This window comes from Ascidia mentula, chromosome 2 (genome assembly GCF_947561715.1).
Source record: "Ascidia mentula chromosome 2, kaAscMent1.1, whole genome shotgun sequence".
NCBI lineage: Eukaryota > Metazoa > Chordata > Ascidiacea > Phlebobranchia > Ascidiidae > Ascidia > Ascidia mentula.
In genome coordinates this window covers 2967675-2989611 of record NC_138567.1, presented here as the reverse complement: position 1 = coordinate 2989611, position 21937 = coordinate 2967675, and the positions used below count along the sequence as shown (strand labels likewise).

At 40.4% G+C, this 21937-nt stretch overlaps 3 protein-coding genes across 3 annotated transcripts; 1 reads left to right on the top strand and 2 right to left on the bottom strand.

Moving 5' to 3' along the window:
• Positions 1 to 1512: 1512 nt before the first annotated feature.
• On the bottom strand, positions 1513 to 4081 carry LOC145889894 (uncharacterized). Its single transcript, XM_082980943.1, has 5 exons — positions 3952 to 4081; positions 3603 to 3710; positions 3383 to 3487; positions 3178 to 3282; positions 1513 to 2367 (listed from the first exon to the last, which is right to left on the bottom strand). Exons 1-5 carry the CDS (start codon positions 4079 to 4081, stop codon positions 1604 to 1606), a joined length of 1212 nt encoding a protein of 403 aa, XP_082837069.1. The 3' UTR covers positions 1513 to 1603.
• A 460-nt stretch (positions 4082 to 4541) lies between these two features.
• LOC145889893 (uncharacterized) lies at positions 4542 to 5231 on the top strand. Its single transcript, XM_082980942.1, has one exon. It carries the CDS (start codon positions 4548 to 4550, stop codon positions 5229 to 5231), a length of 684 nt encoding a protein of 227 aa, XP_082837068.1. The 5' UTR covers positions 4542 to 4547.
• Positions 5232 to 8687: 3456 nt separating this feature from the next.
• Positions 8688 to 11792, bottom strand: LOC145889891 (uncharacterized). Its single transcript, XM_082980941.1, has 9 exons — positions 11657 to 11792; positions 11423 to 11579; positions 11313 to 11368; positions 11142 to 11233; positions 10893 to 11070; positions 9695 to 9790; positions 9418 to 9522; positions 8943 to 9050; positions 8688 to 8887 (listed from the first exon to the last, which is right to left on the bottom strand). The coding sequence occupies exons 1-9, from the start codon at positions 11790 to 11792 to the stop codon at positions 8688 to 8690; spliced, it is 1128 nt and encodes a 375-aa protein (XP_082837067.1).
• Between the last annotated feature and the right edge of the window lie 10145 nt (positions 11793 to 21937).

The window sequence follows — 21937 nt, the reverse complement described above, 5'->3', positions numbered from 1 at the left end:
AAATGTGTTGCGGAATGACAATAGAGGAAATGCATGCATTTTAAGCTATATTTCAAGTTGTTTGAAAGCTGAAAGTCAAGCAACAGACCCCATACTTTATGTACATTAGGGCATTGAAAAAATTCATTTTTGTCACTAGGTGGCGACTGATGACTGGAGCTGGTTTAAAATCCTCCTATGATGTTTAACTTACATAAATAAACATATTTCAGTGTAAATTTAATGTCTATTTCACCATTTAAAAAATTTGACATTTCGCCTTAAGGACCTATATGGGTATTAGATAGGAGAAATCCTGTGTTCAAGGCCCTCGGCTGTAATGCACCTAGCGACTGTTCCGCTTGTTTCCCAATGACCGTTGATGGGTCTTGTGACTTACATAGGGACCTGGAATTCTTCAAAGTTGAAAAAAAAAAAATTGCTCCTGGATGAGACTGTACAGAGCAAGGACTTTTTGGGCCTCCTGGAAGATCATATGACCAACAGGGGGGTATACCCAGCCCTTGGGGGAGGGCATTGACACTTTTTCAGCAACTAAATTTGATGCCATCGCATAGAGAAGAGTTGGAACTTACAAAAAAATGCAAATGAGTGGGTAGTTGAACGATTCATTTTTCTGCAAAATCCAGTTCCATTTTTGCTTGCTCTTTTAACCAAAATATTGAGTAACCAGGGGGGCAAATGGCCCTAGGGGGGTGGCTAAACCATTTTTTCGGAGACTAATTTTGATCAAAATTTGTAGATATGAAATGGATCTTTCATAAAATCACAAATGATTGGACACTTAAACGATTCATTTTGCCACAAACACAGCCTGATTTTTTTGCTCCATTTTCAACATAAATTTCAGCAGCACCCACCAGCAAGTTACTACCTAATTGGAATAGCTCAAAACCACACTAAAACTGCCCCAAACACCTTAAAATTCGCCATGACAACAGCACGCACATGTGCGCCCATTCAACCGTAAATTTAACTTAATTGCGTCACTGCTTTGCTTGGTGATGCATGACTTTGCATTGTGACACAGGTCTACACGGTGGGCATTTCCCAGCACCAAAACTAATTTTCATAGAAATACCAATATGCGTCCTTTAGCACTGTTTAAACTTTTTTATTATAATACCTATTATTGGGTGCACCAAATGCATGTACTAAAAGCTAGTAATGTGAAATAAGCTACTTAAAAACTATGGCACATTCGAATGACGTATTTATCAAACAGAATTACCCAATATATTGGTAAGTTTTTCATACTTGAATAGTTTTTTTTTATGGTGTTACGCACTTTCATTGAAGATAAAAGCAAACTCTTACCAGGACACTAATTTTCTTTGGCTAAAGTTGGTTTCTCTTTAAGCTAACATATAATATTCTGCATTTTTACCTAAAACCTTGCATTGACTTTACCAAAGCTTAATCTTAAAGCCAACATCACTTATTTACTTTATTATCAGCTACAAATCACTAACGACATGAAAATAATAATCACAAAATTCATTAAGTGCATGGTAGCTACCTTCCATTTTCATACAAATTACGTAAACAATGCATAATTCAAACATATTTAACAAAAACACATTTTGTGTTTGTGATGTCATAATTATTTCCTTTGTGCAAGTTTTGATTCAACTTCACTTAAATTGTTTTCACTTTTTTCAATGCATATCTTCCTTCTCTCTTCAGTTATGTCTGTTGCCATTCTGTAAGCTTGGATTGCTTCTTTATAAAAATCCACACTTTCATTCAGTCGATTTGTTTCCATGCAAACAACACCAAGGTTGTTTAACAAACGTCCGAACACTCGATGCTTTGCTGAGTTTTCACCAAAGTGTTTCTTCATCATTTCAAGTCCAAGTCGAATTGTTGATTCCCACGACGAATAATCTCCGATTGAAAGTTGACTCAATTCAATCCAGTACAAACACCACACTTGATTCTCACATTTAATATCTTCTTCCACGTTTTCAATATTTTGTATTTTGAGTCTCATCGTTTCCATGAGTGGGATCACATGATCACGAATTATTCGTTTGTTTTCAGGTTCTTGATTCGAATCCGATGTTTTCATCAAATCTTCGCATGTCAGATACAAACCCCGAACACACCTCCACACACCTTCCACTGCTTTATCTCCATCACGTTTGACATAAAGTTCAGTCGCAACATCGTAAAATAAAATCGATTCCAAATATTTTCCCTCTCCTCTCTTTTCATATCCAGTTGTTTTCAAATCTTCCGCAGTTTTCCCACGACCTTCAAGCGACCTTGAAAGTTGGTTTCTTGTTTCATTTGCTTCAGAATATTTATGTTTTTCCAACAAATTCACGTAAGTTTGGATCCAAAAAGATGGATCGATGTTTTCATCTGAAATAAAAACAATTTATTTAATTTAAACATAAATAAATCCAACCTGTCGCCATCACATACCCTGGCGGTCTATTCAAAGTGTCAGTGTTTCGGGGGAATTTTTTGGTGGCGCTAGAGATCATTAACCGTTTATTTTTAAAAAAGGGGGCATATAAATATATTTCAGGTATTTTTACGTTTAATGTTTTACAATTTACCAGAAAAGGGATTTTGATTTGGTTTAGTGAAAAATCACAGAATATACACGCCAATGCTATTATTTGTGACGTCACATAACAACAAATGTGATGTAAAACCTATATGTGATATGTGGAAGTCCTAAATGTTCATTTTTTCCCGAAAGTTTTAGGAAAGATTTTTGTTTCTTACTCATTGGTTTAAACAGATATATTTAAATACAATGGTATTTAATTTTTAATAGTTGTATTTACTGTATCATTAACAGCTCCTTTTGAAGCAATTTATATTGCTTACACTTCTGTTAAATGGTATTCCTACACTTTAACAATTTATTCTGGTTTCGTCACCAGTAGCTTTTAAATAGAGGTGCTAGCAATCTGTTCCTGGGGGTTTTGGAGTGGCTGAATTTTAAAGATTTGGCTATAAAAAGAAAAAGGCTTGGCAAAGAAAAAGGCTTCTTTAAAAAGTGATTGCCAATGTCTTGTCTTACATAAATTTAACTTAAAACCCTAGGAAAGTAATTGCTTTATACTGTAATGCAATGTTTACCACCATCAGTAGCATACCAACAGCAGATACAGTTTATTCAAATTGTTTTCAGTAAAAAAATTTTACACACAGCGTTACCTGTTTGTTGTCGTCCCTGCACAACTTTTCCTGCATTTATTCGTTCATCACTTGAAAAATGATCATGGGTTACATCATAAGGGGTGATTGGATGCTGTTCAGTGCCTTGGAAGTGATTAAACAAAGATGTTTTATTATGTAAAAATTTACAACTTTACTTCTGTGTTATGTAAATCAATGGGCTTGCAATAAATATTAAAATTACCTGTTTGTTGTCGTCCCTGCACAACTTTTCCTGCATTTATCCGTTCATCACTTGAAAAATGATCATGGGTTACATCATAAGAGGTGGTTGGATGCTGTTCAGTGCCTTGAAAGTGATTAAACAAAAATAAATCTAAACTTCACCCTTGGATGTTCTTTTATAATTTACAACTACTTTTGCATTATGTGACTAAGGGGCTTTCAATAAACAATGAAATTACCTGTTTGTTGCATTGCTCCCTGGATAATATTTTCAGCATGAACATCTTGACTATTTAATAGTTCAGTAAACCTTGGGCTATTCGAAGAGGCTGATCGTTCTTCAGAACCTTGAACAGGTTTTACAAAAATATGTTTTTCATGTTAGCATCAAGGAAATTGGAATGTATGTGGCTTAGTGGTAATACTATCCCCAAACACACTTGAAAATGTATACAGGACCTTACAAAGTTTAAAAAAAGGAAAGATTTTCATGGAGAATCATGTGCAAAAAAACTTTTACAAAACAAGGTTAAATTTTAACCCAAATTTAATAATTAGTTTTAAGTGTTTGTTTACAACAAAACTTACCTGAAAGTTGCATTAACCCTTTTGCAGCATCTGACTGCCTCGTAGAAATATCACTGGTTGTTTCAGATCCACAAAAAATTTCCGGGTTATTAGGAATTTGAACATGATTTAATTCTATATTTGGAAACATAATCAATATTACTCACGATAAAGAAAAATCAAATCATGATAAAAATAAAAGATGACCAACAGGGATAGAAAACTTCTTTATATGTTGATACTCTCCACACTACAAGAGTTTACAGCCTGGTTTTATATAAAACTGTGAGGCAAATTTTCTACGGTTGACTGATGATGGCATGACATGAATAAACCTGTGACTGACAGCATTTTAATACAATCTGTCACTACAATATTTACAGTGGACAAGATTGGTACAAAGTTTTGTGTGACAAATTGCAATGAAATCACTGCATTGTAGCGGCCTCTCTAACTACGTTTGCGCTCCTACAGCGAACCGGACAAATTGCCTTTTTTCCTTTACTCTCGTCCCTCGTGGTTTATTCGCCCATTGTGTCATTCCATTAGTTTGTACCTCGAATAAACACCTCGCTACATTTGGTGACCCCGAGCGTGCAAAAACGTTTTTTTGCATTATGAATGAAACTGCAAACTCAGAGAACGCTGTAGCCATCAAGCTACCTTTGTTTTGGACAGCTCAGCCACGAGTTTGGTTTCGGCAAGCCGAGGCGCAGTTCGCTCTGAAAAACATTACAGGCGATCAGACGAAGTACTATTATGTCGTTTCGGCCTTAGATCAGGACACAGCAAAGCGTCTACTCAACCTGCTGGACAATCCGCCCAATGATGCCAAGTACGAGTCAATTAAAGCACGATTGATTGACGCCTTTGGTCTTACGCGTTCGCAGAGGGCCAGGCAGCTACTGCACATGCCCCCTTTGGGCGATAGAATGCCATCCGCTTTAATGGATGACATGCTGGCTTTGCTTGGTGATGACAAGGAATGCTTTGTTTTTCAAGAACTGTTCTTGGAGCGCTTGCCAGAATATGTACGGACACGACTGATAGGAGAGGAGTTTCGTGATTCGCGACTCTTAGCACGCAAAGCTGATGCGATATGGACAGGAAGTCAGCCGTCTACGGATTTCGCACTTTCCAACGTGCGTCGCATCAAACCTTCCAAGTCTTCATCAGGTTTGCCACAGATAATGCCCGATTCGAAGTCGCTTTGTTTTTATCATCGTCGTTTCGGCAAAGATGCGATAAAGTGCCGCCCCCCTTGTGCACTGCAGGGAAACGACGAGGCCGGCCATCATTAGTTGCTACGATGGCCGGCGCAGTTAGTAGTCTTTTCTTTGTGTGGGATAGCTCAGCGGGTCGTAATTTTCTTGTTGACACCGGCGCCGAGATAAGCGTCATACCTCCCACGGGACTAGAGCGCCGCACCAATCCTCCTGGAAAGGCTCTAGTCGCTGCTAATGGTACTCACATCCGGACGTACGGTTCACGTCTAGTCACCATGAATTTTCCTCCCGGCAAATTTCAATGGAAATTTGTTCTGGCCGAAGTTTCCCGGCCGTTACTCGGCGCTGATTTCCTGCGGGCAAATTCCCTTCTGGTTGACCTCAAGCACCGACGCCTAATCAACGCCGAAACCTTCTCCAGCAGTAAACTGGGCAAAGCAGCGCAATCGGCTCCCCACCTTAACGCCATTTCCGCAGGCACATCGGTCTATGCTCGAATGTTGGCTGAATTTCCAGGGATAGCTTCTCCCCATTTCTCGCAGTCGCTTCCTAAGCATGGAGTTCAGCATTTCATCCCCACCAGCGGACCACCCGTGCACTCTCGCGCTCGACGACTTCCTCCCGAAAAGCTCGCCCGCGCTAAGAAGGAATTTCACAACATGCTACAACTGGGAATTATTAGACGCTCATCCAGTCCATGGGCTTCGCCCCTGCACATGGTACCAAAGTCGTCAGGTGGGTGGCGCCCATGCGGCGATTACCGCCGTCTTAACGCTGCTACCCAGCCTGATCGCTACGCTATCCCCCACATCCAAGATTTTTCGGCTCGTTTGGCCGGATGTCGAGTTTTCTCCAAAATTGACCTTGTTCGCGGCTATCACCAAGTTCCTGTGGCACCGGATGATATTGCGAAAACGGCGGTTATCACGCCTTTTGGCCTTTTCGAATTTCTTCGCATGCCCTTTGGTTTGAAAAACGCGGCACAAGCCTTCCAGCGACTTATGGACACGGTATGTCAATCCTTGGATTTTGTGTTCGTCTACCTAGATGACATACTCGTCGCAAGCAAGTCCCTCTCTGAGCACTACGACCATTTAAAACGCCTTTTTAAGCAGCTTTCAGATCATGGCCTCGTCATTAACCTCGGCAAATGCCAGTTTGGAGTATCCAAAATTGATTTTCTGGGACATCGGGTTGACACCAACGGTGCACGACCTCTTCCCAACAAGGTTGAAGCCATTCAGAATTTCCCTCGCCCTACTACTATCAAAGGACTCCAAGAATTCGCAGGTATAGTAAACTTTTACCATCGTTTTATTCCTGGGGCTGCACGCATAATGTCACCAATCTACGATTCACTTTCGGGCAATCCTACAAAGTTGATTTGGAGTGACAAGCTAAATTCGGCTTTCTCAGAGGGAAAACTCGCCCTAGCCCGTGCCACACTGTTGCACCACCCTTTACCCGATGCGCCGACCGCTGTAACTACCGATGCGTCACAGCATTCCATTGGAGCTGTCCTCCAACAATTTATTGACAATGCCTGGCGCCCACTGGCCTTTTTCAGCAAACGTTTACGACCACCCGAGCAGAAATACAGTGCCTTTGACAGAGAACTACTCGCCTTGCACCTTGCCATTCGTCACTTTCGATATTTTCTGGAAGGTCGCGTGTTTACCGCTTACACGGATCACAAACCTTTGACTTTTGCTTTTACTAAAGTGTCAGCTCCATGGTCATCGCGACAACAATGTCATTTAACCGCGATTTCAGAGTTTACCACAGACGTGCGACACATCGCAGGCAAGCAAAACCACGTTGCCGACGCACTCTCGCGCGGTTCCATTGATGCTGTTCGACTACCTCTGGATTTGGATTATTCGTCATTGGCAGCCGCTCAGTCCTCTCCCGAAGTTCAAGCGTATCGCACTGCTGTCACTAACCTTAAACTAGAGGACATACAGCTCGATCAATCCGGGACCACCATCCTCTGTGACGTCTCGTCCGGCTCACCCCGTCCAGTTGTTCCAACATCATGGCAACGCAAAATTTTTGACATAATACATGGTCTATCGCATCCGTCGATACGGTCTACACGCAAACTTGTCGCATCCAAGTTTGTTTGGCACGGCTTACGCCGCCAGGTCACCCTTTGGGCGAGACAGTGCATCCACTGTCAAAGGGCAAAAGTCCAGCGCCACACTCGTGCGCCTCTGGCGAACTACCCACCCTGTCGTGCACGTTTTCAACAGATCAACGTCGATATCGTCGGTCCTCTTGCACCTTCACAGGGAAACAGGTACCTTTTTACCATTGTTGACCGTTTTACCAGATGGCCGGAAGCAATTCCTATGCCCGATGCAACCACCCTGACGTGTGCACGAGCCTTCGCGTTCCATTGGGTTTCTCGTTTCGGGATTCCTTCCGACCTCACATCGGATCGCGGCCCCCAGTTTACCTCGGAGTTATGGACGGTTTTCACCCAACTTCTGGGAATCCAACTACACCGAACAACTGCGTTTCACCCTCAGGCTAATGGCCTTGCGGAGCGATTTCATCGGCATATGAAGAGCGCCCTAATGGCACGGCTAGCAGGCCCCAACTGGGTAGACCAGCTCCCGTGGGTTATGCTTGGCATCCGGACTGCTCCCAAAGAAGACCTGCAGGCATCATCGGCCGAACTTGTTTACGGTTCTACCATAACGGTACCCGGCGATTTCTTCCGTTTCGGCCGATCCTTTCCTACCCCTCAAGATGTCATTCCATCGTTGAGGGACACAGTGCGTCAACTGGTGCCGACATCGATGTCACGCCATGGTTCCGTTCGCACAATGCTCCCACAAGCGTTAAGCACGACCCCGTACGTTTTTGTACGCAAAGATGGACACCGACCCCCGCTTACGCCGCCATACGATGGCCCATATCGCGTCCTTGATCGCAATACCAAGACTTTTACGCTTGCCATTGGTGGACACAATCAGGTCGTTTCCATCGACCGTGTGAAGCCTGCACATGTCGACCTCACACAACCGGTACAGGTGGCTGTGCCTCCTCGCCGCGGTCGACCCCCGACATCAACGCACCACCCACCGCCATCCGACCCGGGGCTGTCCGAGCCGGTTTCGCACACTTCGACTCCGCCTTTTCTGGTTCCACCTGAACCCTCGCATACATCACTGGGCCCACCGGAGCACCAGCCCAACTTTTCACATTCAGGCAGACACACGCGCACGCGTGGCAACATTCGTATTCCACTTCGTTTTCAGTGTTGATATATGTCCGTTTCTGGAGGGGGGTCATGTAGCGGCCTCTCTAACTACGTTTGCGCTCCTACAGCGAACCGGACAAATTGCCTTTTTTCCTTTACTCTCGTCCCTCGTGGTTTATTCGCCCATTGTGTCATTCCATTAGTTTGTACCTCGAATAAACACCTCGCTACAGCATATTTTTTTGTTGTAAATCTTGTTTTCGCTTTGACATAACATTTCAAATAAAACGACTTATGAGAAAAAAATGTGAAATACACATTTGCTACACATGCATGCCCATGTGTCCTTTTTTGCATTTCCCTGTGACATTACTTTGATTCTTAGTTGAATCTATACCTGTTTGTGACGTTTGTGCGGTATTTAGAGATTGCTGTGTTGGATTGGTGAAGACCATAGGATCATTCCTTGGTGGGTAACTGGGGACAGTATTATAGGAACTCCCATCATTCAAGAAAGTAAAATCTATATACAGGAAGTAGATAATATATGGAGAGGATGCAAATTTCTTTAGTTCTACCTTTTTGCTGTGGTGGAGCTGATGAATTTGTGTTTTGTTGTGCTGCATGGTTTTGGTAAAGAGGAACTTCAAAATAAGTAGGACCTCCACCATTAATTGAAGTATATCCTAAATTTGATTTGAATGAAATGATTATTTTGTAATACTCTTGTTGTACCGAAGTTAAAACAAAAAATAAAAGTTTATAATTGGTAGAAAAATTTTAAACTAGAGGTTCCATATTCGGCGTTCGTTGACCACCAAGGGGTCCACAGAACGGTTTTAGGGGGCTGGAGAATGCAAAAAAGAAAAGCAATTGTTCCTAAACTTTCCTATCTGCTGCATTCCACCCATTGTTTATTTAAAAAAATGTAAAACTTAGTTTGTTGCAAGACGTCCAAAGTAAATTTACATATGGATCGGTGAGGAACTTGATGATTCATAAAGCAGGTCTGTAAACACAGAATGGAAAGAAACACACCAATCGTTAAAATACCAGTTTGTGTAGGAAAACTTGGTGTAGTGTACTGGGGTTGCTGTGTGACGTGGTTTGGAACAATGCCTTGATTTTGTAGAATGTTGTTGTTATTTCCAGCACTTACTAAAATTAAAAAAAAAACGTTCGTGCTACAAGTTACAACTAATCCAAGATGCATGCCAGTATCAAACATTTTAACCTGTTTACAATTACTAACCCAATGAAAACGTCAAACATTTCATAAACGTTTCATTCAAAGTCATCCGTAACACTTACTTTCATCTATTTAAAATACCTGACTGAGGTGGTAAGACACTTTGATGTGCAGGAAAACAAGTTCCACCATTATTGTTCACAGGGTTGTTATGGAAACCATTCACTGAGGTATCATCTGTATTTGCAAAGCAAGAAAGATGTGTAACAATAACTAACTGTCATTGGATTGGCTGGGAAAATGTTTTGTATGCATTGTAAACACTTACAATACCAAAAAAATGTTGCTTGATGTTAATCACAATTGCTGTTGTGCATGTCAGGTAACCAATTACCCAAAGTGGCCACCACACAATGTGTCCATAAAGTTTAATTGTAGGATCTATGTTGGCACTCAAGAGAGAGTATATGGCCATGAGAAGATATGTTACTGGTATTGCTTGATTCAATGCTTTATTTTCAAAAACAACAAACTTTGGTCAAATACATAGGTAAGGAAAATAACTGGAGATATAAATGTTCAGATTTTGAGTGGAAAAAGATTGTGTGCCCGGCAGGTACAGAAAATTTTATCTGATGTGAAAGAATATTGCAGCATGTTTTTGTCTTTTACTTAATATTCTATATTTTAGGGTTATATACAGGGGCGTATCCAGGAATTTTTAAAGGGGGGGTCCAAATTTTTTAGGGTATTCCCCGATTTTTAGGTATAAACTAAGGTTATTTGTGGGCGAGAATCGCAAAATACGAACGCCGGTGTTCGCGTCAATCGTCACATACACGGTGACTTTCTGGCTTGCGCAATTGTGTAAAGCTATAAAAAGTTTAACAACTAAACTAATTAACTTTCACGCAAGTAAACCGCTTGTCATCACAACGTGAAAAACGACGTTTCGTCCGTAAACTGACGAAAAATGACACTTGTTTCGTAACAATGCAACATGTTTGGTAACAGTGCCAAGTGTTCGGTAACGATGCTCCCTGTTTGGAAACAATGGCGAATGCAAGCACGATGCGGTTTTTAGGTCAACATCAAAGAAAATTTCTGTTTTTCATGCGGACTTTGACAAAAAAATACACTGGCGTTTGTTTAGTTATCAAAAAAGACCAAAATATTTCACAAAAGGGGGGGGTCCGGACCCCTCGGACCCCCCCCCCCTGGATACGCCCATGGTTATATACAATGTTAGTGTATAATAGATTTATAAATGTAGAAAAGCCAATAATAGGTTTACAAACATAGAGAAGGCTGTAAGTTTTGTTTACTGAACTTCACATACCTGGCACTTTGTCCACAGCATGTTCCACAAAACAGTCAAGTATTTTGGGCATTATCTTGTCTGCATTTTTCTTGGGCATACGTCTGAGCTTACATGCCACTAAGTTTCCAAAAGTTAAAAACTCATCTTCACATTCAGCTTGTGTGGGAGTTGGTGTTGTTGTGGTTTGTATTTTTTCCTAAAACAAAGATAGGCAATTGCTGTTTTATATAATATTCCTTTATAACATTCTTATGAGTGTTTATTTACCTGACATTCAGCCTTACGCTTTTTGCAAGGAGGTGGCAAGTCCATGGCAGACGACATTCTCTCTTCCTCTAATGCTTCGTTTGCTTCTGATTCTACAAATCAATAAGACACATAGATTTCCCTTTCACCAATATAATTGCTGCATAAAGAGGACCAATGTGCTGCAGGTACCTGTTTCTGACAACTCAGTCCTATCCAAATCCGTGATGTCCAAATCGGTCACAACTCTGCAAACAAAGTATTGAAATGAAAATACAAAAACAATTTACAGCTCTACTTACAGTTTGTTTCTTAAATGGTGCTTCAAGAATTGAAGATCCTTATAATACACCCATTGTCGTGCACCAGTTTTACTGCCATTTTCAAGGCTGTCCAAACCTTTTTTTACCTTCAAAAAGCGATCACGCAAACTTTTCCATCTGTCCTTGCATATATTCACTGAAAATACGAATTAGTTATAATTATTCCTCCAATCACATATCATGTTATCATCAGTGATATAAACCAAGATTCACCTGGTTGGCCAGTTTTTTTGCTGATTAGTTTCCAAACTTTTTCTTTCTTTTCTGAGTTTTTATAATCCTTGTTTGCAGAATCGTATAAACACCGTGCTTTGCGAACCATTTGTATGAGCACTTCACCAAAATCCATATTAAACTACTAATCAGTATTTTTGAAAACTTTACATAGTAGGCTACTGGCAAAATAGTTAAGTAAAATGTGGAAAAAATATATAGAGCCAGACAGCCAGGAGGCCTGATACAAAATTAATTAAATTAATTTCTAATACATTACTTCTCGTTCAAAACTCGGTCCTTACACCTTGCTTCTGCCGACAAAATGAGAGGTAAACACCACCTTCTGTGTTCAAACGCTATCTGGTTTCGAAAGGGAACTAGCGGTTATTTATTGCCATAGGACGTTGGCCGGGTCGTCAACTCGTCATTCGACGCTTTGACGCTTCAACGCTTGGTTCTAGACTACGTGCTCACCGTGGCTGACTCAGTAAACAGCAATTTTCTCAACTTTTTTCTCAACAGCGGTATGTGTTTCTCCATTGCCAAATCATTATTTACAACTCCACAGGACCAATGTTGTTAGTAACTCCGTTTGACATTTTTTTGACCACACCGGATTCTAACCCTGGTTATCTTGACATCGAATTACGATCAGTTTTCTTCTTAGTATACAGGTCGGGCGCTTGACCAATGTTGCCAATCACCCACCCCCGTTTGACAATTAATCTATTGCGGGTTACTCTAAATTGTCTTGTGCCTAATAGTGTTTTATTTGGTGCAATGTTATAAGCTAGACCCGAAATAGCCTCTATGCTGCTTTGACAAATGCTGTTTAATCCAGCATGTCAACAGAAAAAAGTTTGTCTTCTGTCGATCATTTACTATATATCAACATTGCGTTTCCCTTTTGATTTTATATCCTCCGCTAAACCAACACAGGTTATTACGTCACATTAGCCACGATTATTACGTCATTTCACCATTGCATTTTTTTCCCAGGTTGCGCGTGGAAGTTGAGTGGGGGCAAAGAAAGCGTTGTACAGATTTATTTGGAATCTATATACTACTATTACAAAAGTAGTCCCAGCCAAATCGCAGCCAACGTGAAAGTTGTTGATCGGTTGCAAAATATGCTGCCTCGGTATACTTGTGTCTTGGTAAGCGCGGAACTTACCACCTTCTCGATAACCGCCTACGGTTCAAAGGTGTTCGGTTCTCGTGAGTTCATTGCATATGTTTACGGCGTAAATAGACTGCTATCACGACGGGAAAATAAAATTATCAAATTATAAAAAATTACCGAGAATTGTTCTACAAGAACGGCCGTCGTGTCTCGCTCAACCAGTGAACAGCAGTACTCGACACAAAACGTAATTTAGTTTTGTCTGTACGTTTTTGGAGAAACCTTAAGTAGAAAACAGTTGAAGGAGTATTTTGCATAAACGCTACAACCTAATAACTGTACAAACTGCCCTTTTTTATATCGTTTGCAATAAGGCACACATAATCTCTGTCGTGCAATCGTACAGGACTGGAAATTTTATTTTAGGTTATTTTACCAGCAATAGTTGCACACTTAAAAATTACTAAAACAGCATAGAGGTGTTAATTTTCACGTCTTTCAACTTCGGCTGCTGCAGAAGCCCTGTCAATAATTTTCAGTTTAGCTGGTTTTTGGTGTGGGAATCAAACTAACAACATGCAGGGTGCAATTTACTCACTTTTGCAATATGTTTTCTCACAAATCAAGATAAAGCAATGCTTTATCTGAAAAATAGAATAGAAAACGAAAGGAAAAATGGAAAAGTTTGGAACAAGACACAGTTAAAAAAAACTTAACAGGAAACAATATTTAAAATGCCAGAGGAATGGAACTGACAAAGCTAAAAAAACAACAAATGAGGTTTCAACGTTTCTGCTATCAGTTTTGTCCATCGTTCTGGCATATTTAACATGAAACCATATTTAAGTGCGTAACATTCAATAAAACAAGATATGGTTTACAGTGGAATCGACTCTGTAGAGAAATTAACACCGGGCAGGAGTCTCTCTCTCCAATCGGCAAACGAAAATGTGATAGCGAAGTTGTTCAACAGAAGGTCAAGCTGGAGTGCCAACGACCAGTAAATATGGACGACCCCCGTGGCATCGAGAATTACGAAAACACCGATAATTTGGGTTGTTGCTATGCAGAAAATGGTGCAGTACAGCAACCGACGCAACATTGACTCGATATCGGTTCGAGCTGGCCTGCAAACCGCCGCTAGAATGAGCCACAGAGTGCTGGAGCCGCTGACCAACGGGTAAGCTATCAGCGCGAGAAGAGTTAACTGGGATAGGAAACAGACGATGGTGTACACGAGGCAACTTCCGCCGCTGTAAAACATGGTCGCCGACCAGTGGAGGGCGTTGCAACCCGCATAGCCAATGCGTCCCAGAAATAGATCACACAATGTCAGAACCGAATAGAGCGCGACCGCAAGCATTGACACAGGCACGACGCGGTGTTAGAGGCGTTTGCTCTTGCGCCTCTTGAGGAAGCACTCGCGGTAAACAATCACCGCTAGGAGGTAGAACGAGACAGCGGAAAATAATATCACAGGTACGCGGCTGTTCCTGATGTAGCTCAAATCATCAAGTGAGCCATTGTGATGTTGATAAAACGTAACAGAGCAGTTTGTGACGTCAGCAAAAGGGTCACAGCACTTGGGCAACATCGAGATGTTGTTTTATTTTAAAAACACTTTCCTGCTGCTAAAACATTAAAGTAGAGGATACTGGTTATTGTACTGAAGGAAATAATTTGTGCACATAAATAAAAAACACGATTTTGTCATTGCAATTATACAATGGTAAAAAAACATTAATTACATAAAAAACACGCAACACGCGAAAGTCTCAGAGCGTGACATTCACATGACCTTGAAGTAACCAGAGGTTGCAAATTACGCGCGGCATGATTTGTTGATCCAAGTGTCTCAAATAACAAACAAACTATAAAAAAGTGTCTTTGCACTTGACCTAACGTCGATGTTACAGAGAAATTAGTGTCGCCAACATGCATTGAACCCAAGACGCGAGACCAACACTTTCAATCGTCAAAACTGTTGAATTATTGATTTTGTTTAAATCGAAACCAACAATTCTTGGCTCTGCTTCCCACACTGAAACATGACGATTAATGTTACTGCCAGATAAATACTATTTTACTGCCCTTCTCTTGTTATCTCAACAAGACCCAGGATAACGTGGTTATTCCACGTAATATAGAAGTTCCCAACTTTCGTGACAGGTGACGTGCTCATCCCTAACAAACTGTTAACGTTCCAGATGACCTTTATTCGGAGACTAATTCGCAAAATAATGCACAAAGACAAATTTATCAGTGCAACAACTAAGGGGTCACGCAGACTGATACAGATTAAAATTCGCGAAGCAACCAAAGAATACTTGCGACATGCCATCAACATCATTTTGGGAACGTATGGGCGATACTATTCGTTAACTTTCCAAAGACGACATCCTTTGCCTCACACACAGCAGCGGTATACCTCGTATTCAAATTGAACCGAATTCCACCCCGGGAGGACAGAAAACGAGAGAGTTAACAGGAATCCGGACGCTGTATCGTCTTTAAACAGTCGTGACGAACCGTGGGACATTTCAGCAATATTTGCTGTTCGAATGGTCGTTGACTTCACAGTGAATCATTAATACATAAAGGCCATAACCATGACATATATAACCCGAAATCACATTCACTTTGCTATACAACAGCGCAAATAACCTTTAATTGAAAATCTAAGTCTTTGGACAAACAAAAAACCACAGCATATAGGTTGGTCGAAATTTGTATGTCCTTACACCTGTATTTACGTAGACATGACGTAATATTTTCCCAGAAGATTCAATCTCACTAAATAACTTAAAGCACAAAACATTACTTACTTTTATTTGAACTACCACTAGTTTTCCATGGAATTTAAGCCGTCTGCACAGCTCTATCCTTAACGTCGACGCAACGCGACGAAAAGGCTGAAAGAACGAACATTACAGAATTTATCATATGTTTGCCACAAACAAATCACAGCAAGCTACAACAACTACGTAATAAGCGTAACCAATAAATAAGAATATGTGCAAAACTTCCCCTGTTGAAACTATTTAAAAATGCTACGTTTCTTTTTTTCGAGTGCTCGCGACGCTAAATGTGCTGCAAGTCGCCATCAAACAAACTGCGTTTTAACACAATAAGTGTCGGATAGCGTCGAAATCACCTCCCACGTATACACGGTCTATTGACCACCGTCGCATTTGAATGCCCAACCATGATGTTTTGTACGAGAGGCGAAACAATACAATACAGTGCGTTGATTTTTCGCTTAACAATTTTCAGGCCTGTGACCAACTTTAAGTTTAACTGATAACACAGCATTCGCACACTCGCTAGAAAAACAAACGAATGAACAACGCAATGTGAAAAACTTAGCAGTGGAAGTATATTTGAACAACTGATCTCAGCATCACCTGCGATTTAAAGTTCATTCCAAGAAAGAGTTGTGTCTTCCTTTTCAAAATTAGTGTCGGCATCATAATGATTTTCGAGGAACCATACAAGAAAAACTTTGTAACTTTATAACTAAGTAGCAGTTTCAGTATCGAACGACAAACTACCTTACTTTGCTTCAAACAGACATGCGATGCATTTACGATCGTGCCAACGTTTTTGCTACAATCCTCCTTCAAAATCAATCACCAGCGGCTTTATCAGCCGTGTAATATTATCCCCTTTCTTTATCTGAAACGAAAATCTCTCAATTGGCGCCAGGCTTTAATGCTCCTGCGCAACCCTGTTGCTCACTATATCAGTGTGTGCAAATGGAGTATTCTAAAACGTAACAAAAATTACATAAAATGATAACATTGACGTTCGTCCAAAAATGCATTATCACTAATAATTCAAAAATGAAATCACGTAAGAGCGTAACTGCAACCCGATTAGACTAAGCTTTGAGCGCATAAAGTAAATACTACACAAAGTAGATTTAAACCGTAGATATAACTCGGGTTTCAATTTGTCTTTTAACCAAAGCTCATACATAATTTAGCGGACGCCCTCTGCGCTTAAGGTAGCCCAGCAGGTGTAACCTATTCAATCAACATTCGATAAATAAGATTGTTTGATAATTGGACAATTTGCCGATCTGTTGCGTTGGATAAACGACGTGTGCGCGCCAGCATTACATAAATTTCCATCCGACATAACAGCATATTTTCAAAACACAACCGGACCACAGTAAAACCAATTATTGGACGTAAATGACATACTGATTTTTATTAGCATTACATAAGCAAATAATACAAAATGCAATTAGACAAAAAATTGTTTCTGACTACGAGAATTTACAATGCACAATGCCCCCACTTAACTTTAAACTAAACATGTTCATGCAGAAATGATAAAGGAAAGAAATATCACCAATAAGTAGGACCAAAATTTTTGTGACGACACAAATAGCCACTACCATGAAAGGATTACATCCCATTACCAATATCCACGTGCCAGATTTCACGTGATATCTGCCAGCCAATGACAGCACTCAAATCATGATAATGCTCTTCCGTAATTCGAAACCGTTTCTTTGACTTTTGTGCGTGCCAAGGTTCAGGCTAATAATAAGCCTCACCACTCCCACAGGGACTTCTTCGGCTTAGGTTTAGGCCTTGCAATTAATATTAATGCGTTACACGCACATTGATCTGTTGTCGCTAATGTTTTGAGCACTCTTTTGGCCGCCCAACGCTTTCGGTCGACGAGTACAGAAGATATTTAAATTATGATAAACGACACTATGTTACATATACACTTAATTCAAATCCGCACTGCTCAGGTATTGGAACTCTTCACAAATCAAATCAAGCGTCTCCTAAACTTTGTTGTGGTACGGATTGGTTTAATGCAGGTAGTATTTTCACTGGCCGGTCGTCCACCGCTTAATTACGAATATAAGAGGAAATAAGAAGCACACAGCAGTTGTTGTCAAAGGCGGAAGCTGACATTAAAGTTGCATGGCTCGTTGTAAACAGCTCCCTTTCAGAACGTTTATTTAACATACTGTACTGCTGGGGTCTGAGTTTTACACCTTACCTTCCATAGTTGTTACGTAACAATCACCGATAAATAACAATACATTCCAAAATTGAATAGGGTGCTGTGCTGACCCGACTCAACAGAAAATGCATTCGAAAAACAGCCATTGAGCCAACGTTGCACTTTTATGCAATAACAAATTTCCACTTTTCACAACTTCAGAAAAAGTTCAACTACTGATCATATTATAATATGATATATAATATGGAATCTTCGGGAGACGAATCGAATCTATCGGTTTTCTCCAGGCTGACTCTATACAATATCAATAATTTTTCATATTGTGCAAACGAACCTAAGAGTTACAGCCTAAATTGTGAGGACAATTTCTTTACTGTTCTGATATAACTGTGATTAATAACTCAATCCAAGGAACAAACATGCCACAGTTTAAAGTCATGATGTGTCTCATTGGTTTGTAACGATTGACTCAATCCACGCATCGCCCTCACTTACACACAAAAACGCGCAAAGAGTTTCACCGAAATTTAATTGCTGAAAATAACAGATCTTGTATAATTTCCATTGCTTCGGCATGATAAACTAGCCTTTAATGAATTGAACTGTACAACGCTTAATCCCACACAAACAGACGAAATATCACATAGCTGTTAACGGTCGTGCAAAAACACATGACCTTGATAAACTATTAGGAACCTCTTGTATATTTTCTTGCAGCAAAATGAGTGCAATAGCTTGGACTAGTGGTGCTACCTCTATTACACAAATGGAAGATTAGAAACCGTCCTGAAGCGCAAGTACCACACTGTAACAATTTGCATTGTTGTCAATTCACCACCTGCCTTTATTGCGCTACAAAGCTCTTGCAGTCTGGTTAAACCGATGCTGCTTATAGCGGTTCTCTGTAGATTGTGGTTAAACCGCAGCCCATCCGCGAGGCGTTTCTACTTCGCAATTATGACGTCACAACATTCGGTAAGAGGCAACAGCAACAAGCGAATATAAACTTCCCGCTGTAGATGAATTAATCGTGCCACGGCGAACACTGACACTAAACGGTAAACTATAATGATAAGTTGACTGATGATTAATCAACATGTATAGGGCGGTGAGGGCTGCATTTAAAAAAAATCATTCAATGGAAATCCACTCTGTTTTGTACAAACACCTTTTGTATAGTGAAATGAAATTGCAGAATTCACGCGTAGTAGTTTGTAGAGCGATTTGCACTAAGCACAGTTTTTGTGAAACTCTTACCATGTGCACCGCCAAGTCAGGGGACATATTTGTTCCATTACTTTACAAAATACATGCGTATAAGACGTGGTACAAATGTGTTCGTCTTCACGACGACACCTTTCAAAGTAACACAAATTTATACAGTTGACGCATACAAGACAGTAAAGTACTGGCTCAATAATGTTGTTTACAGTTCCTTGCTTGGGTGATAAACGGACCTCTTCTCTTCGAAAGAAGAGGTTAAATACCTGTTGTCAATTATACAGCGCCCACTCAAACATTAACGTGCGCCTGCATTGGTTGTTCAGTCGAATACGAGCAGGGACATGATGCCAGTCGTGGGTACCAGCAGTGTCATAATGCCAGTACACTGCATTGTAGTCATAAGACAATCTATTCAAGGCTCGTAACCTAAAAGTAGCAAGCGGCAAAATCATATCCTGCTTTAAACTTTACAGCCAAGTTCTCAGCATAGTTAATGCACTTTTATGTTTTATTGCTCGATGTTCCTTTAGTACTAGTAGCAAGCGGCAAAATCACATGACAACCAAACTGTACTAAACTTTAGGATTTACGCATTTCACTGAACACAAACGGCAAGTAATACGTTATTCAAGCATTCTTTTTTATTATCCGCACTTCACATTGGCGAACTAACGTAGTTTGTTTACTGTTAAACCACAGTTTACATTCTGTCGCAATCCCGCTTTCGGCAGCTATACATCATCTTCCCCTTGTTTCTACTTACCTTATATGACGGAATACACGCCGTTGTTACGTCACATTCGGTGTTAATTTGGGCTTTTGCGAAAAACAAAACTCCCCTAAGCGAACAGGACTTTTTAATCTAAGAAAAGGTTGTTTTTTCTAAATTAAAGAAATACAGTCAACATATTTTTACTTCAGTTGCACCATCTAGCGGCGGTGATTGATATTTATTTTATCCATAAGTGAGAAAAAGTCGTTTCAAAGAAAACAAACTAATGGAGGTAATTATTGAGTCTTCGTTAGCCATAGAGACAACAGGCGATACAATGAAAACAAACTTTCAAATTTGGTTTAGGTTTTGAACATCTTCTCATCTAGGGCCGAAATTTGCCAACAGTTTGTCGCAATAGGTGTTGGGTCGCAACCGCTTCCTTTCAATTTCTGAATTCGTCCTCGCCCTAAATAGGTGCGAAGTGAGCAATAAGTTACATTTATTTACATTAACGCTGCAGTGGGATCTACATTCGCCTTTCTGCGGTACAAAACGTATATAATTGACAACAGTTCACATCTTTTCGACCTGTTAGATCACATCTCTGCAGCTCACTAAACTAGCTTTAAAAATGAAGGACACCAAATTTTCTACTTTGTCGTTATATTTAGGAGTCAACATCGATGCGTTGCAGTACCCAACTACAATAGAGACGAACCACTGCGGTGCGCCTCATGACCGAACGACTGCATGGTGTGGATAATTGTCTCACACACAACCCAATGGTACTTAGTTTTGTACTGCTTCTGTCAAGCAAATGCCGCGTTTTGTTTGACCTTGAAGAAAAAAATAAATTACGTCTGGCATAACTTCACTTATCCGACCTTTATTTAATCAAGAAAATTAAAGAAGGTTGGGAAAATATTTGCATTAATTTGGTACTTGTTAAATGCCGACACGCATGAGTGGTTATGCCGCTTCCGGATTTAACTTTCACATTGTAAGCAAATAAATTGTTAATTATATTACAGTTGATTTAAAAATTCATACCCTCTAAGTTACTCATTATGGCAAAGAAAATTTAAACAGATCAACATGACATGTATTGTTTAGTTTATTAACACTAGAAACATTCAGTATTACCCTGGAATCACATGCTTCTTCAGTTTTGTTTTTGGAATGTTGTTTATTGTGTAAAAACTTTTGTTGCAATGCAACGATGTGGCCGATTTAGATTTACTACTGTCATTTCGGCGAAATATTTTTTTGTTTCAACGAAATATAATTCACGCATGAATGAACACCACTTCAAGGGATTCATCAAAAACAAAACGCAACTACATACCCAAATTAAAACACATTGACAATCGAAAAACATCAAATGTAACTTTAGCATACCTATGCTATCGAATCTGACAATATTCGTTCACATAAAATATACTTTAAGGTCACAAAACTTGTAAATTTGATGCGGTCATGTATCAGGCAGATAGTGGTGTAGTCGCTTGATATAGGCGAACATTTGAAACCTTTCCGGGCCATAGGATTTTTTTAAATTTTGCACAGGGCTTGCCTGAGGCCTGCTGATGAACGTGGTATAAGTTAAAATACCAACTCATTTCAAATTTCCCAGCGAAATGAACTTAACTGCAGGTCACCGCCTGTGACGGCATATAGCCCATTGCCCGCGTACAGCTTGGCGACACGGTCTCTTGTATAGACGAACATTTGAAACCTTTCCGGGACATAGGATTTTTTTAAATTTTGCACAAGGATGGCCTGGAGCCTGCTGATGAACGTGGTATAAGTTAAAATACCAACTCATTTCAAATTTCCCAGCGAAATGGATTTAACCGCAGGTCAACGCCTGTGACGGCATTGAGCCCATTGCCCGCTTATAGCTTGGCGACAAGCTCTCTTGTATAGGCGAACATTTGAAACCTTTCCGGGACATAGGATTTTTTATAATTATGCACAGGGCTTGCCTGGAGCATGCAGGTGGACTTGGTATTAGTTGAAATACCCACCGGCTCCATAATTCCCAGCGAAACGGCCTCAACCCCAGGTCGTTGTGTGTAACGGCATAGAGGCTGTTTGTGAGCGTAATGGCGGCGGAGACATCTGGACATATAGGCGAAAATTCAAACACTTTCCGGGCGATAGAATTTCGTTAATTTTGCACAGGGCTTGCCTGGAGGTTGCAGGTGAACGTGATACAAGTGAAAAT

Excerpts from the sequence above, each read along its gene's own strand:
- LOC145889894 (XM_082980943.1), bottom strand. The coding sequence starts at position 4,081 with ATGTTTCCAAATATAGAATTAAATCATGTTCAAATTCCTAATAACCCG. Across the intron at positions 3,711-3,951 it reads AGGGTTAATGCAACTTTCAG|GTTCTGAAGAACGATCAGCC; the intron begins GTAAGTTTTGTT and ends AACCTGTTCAAG. Across the intron at positions 2,368-3,177 it reads GCAGGGACGACAACAAACAG|ATGAAAACATCGATCCATCT; the intron begins GTAACGCTGTGT and ends TTTTTATTTCAG.
- LOC145889893 (XM_082980942.1), top strand. The coding sequence starts at position 4,548 with ATGAATGAAACTGCAAACTCAGAGAACGCTGTAGCCATCAAGCTACCT.
- LOC145889891 (XM_082980941.1), bottom strand. The coding sequence starts at position 11,792 with ATGGATTTTGGTGAAGTGCTCATACAAATGGTTCGCAAAGCACGGTGT. Across the intron at positions 11,234-11,312 it reads GACTGAGTTGTCAGAAACAG|AATCAGAAGCAAACGAAGCA; the intron begins GTACCTGCAGCA and ends ATTGATTTGTAG. Across the intron at positions 9,791-10,892 it reads TGCTGTGGACAAAGTGCCAG|ATGATACCTCAGTGAATGGT; the intron begins GTATGTGAAGTT and ends TTGCAAATACAG.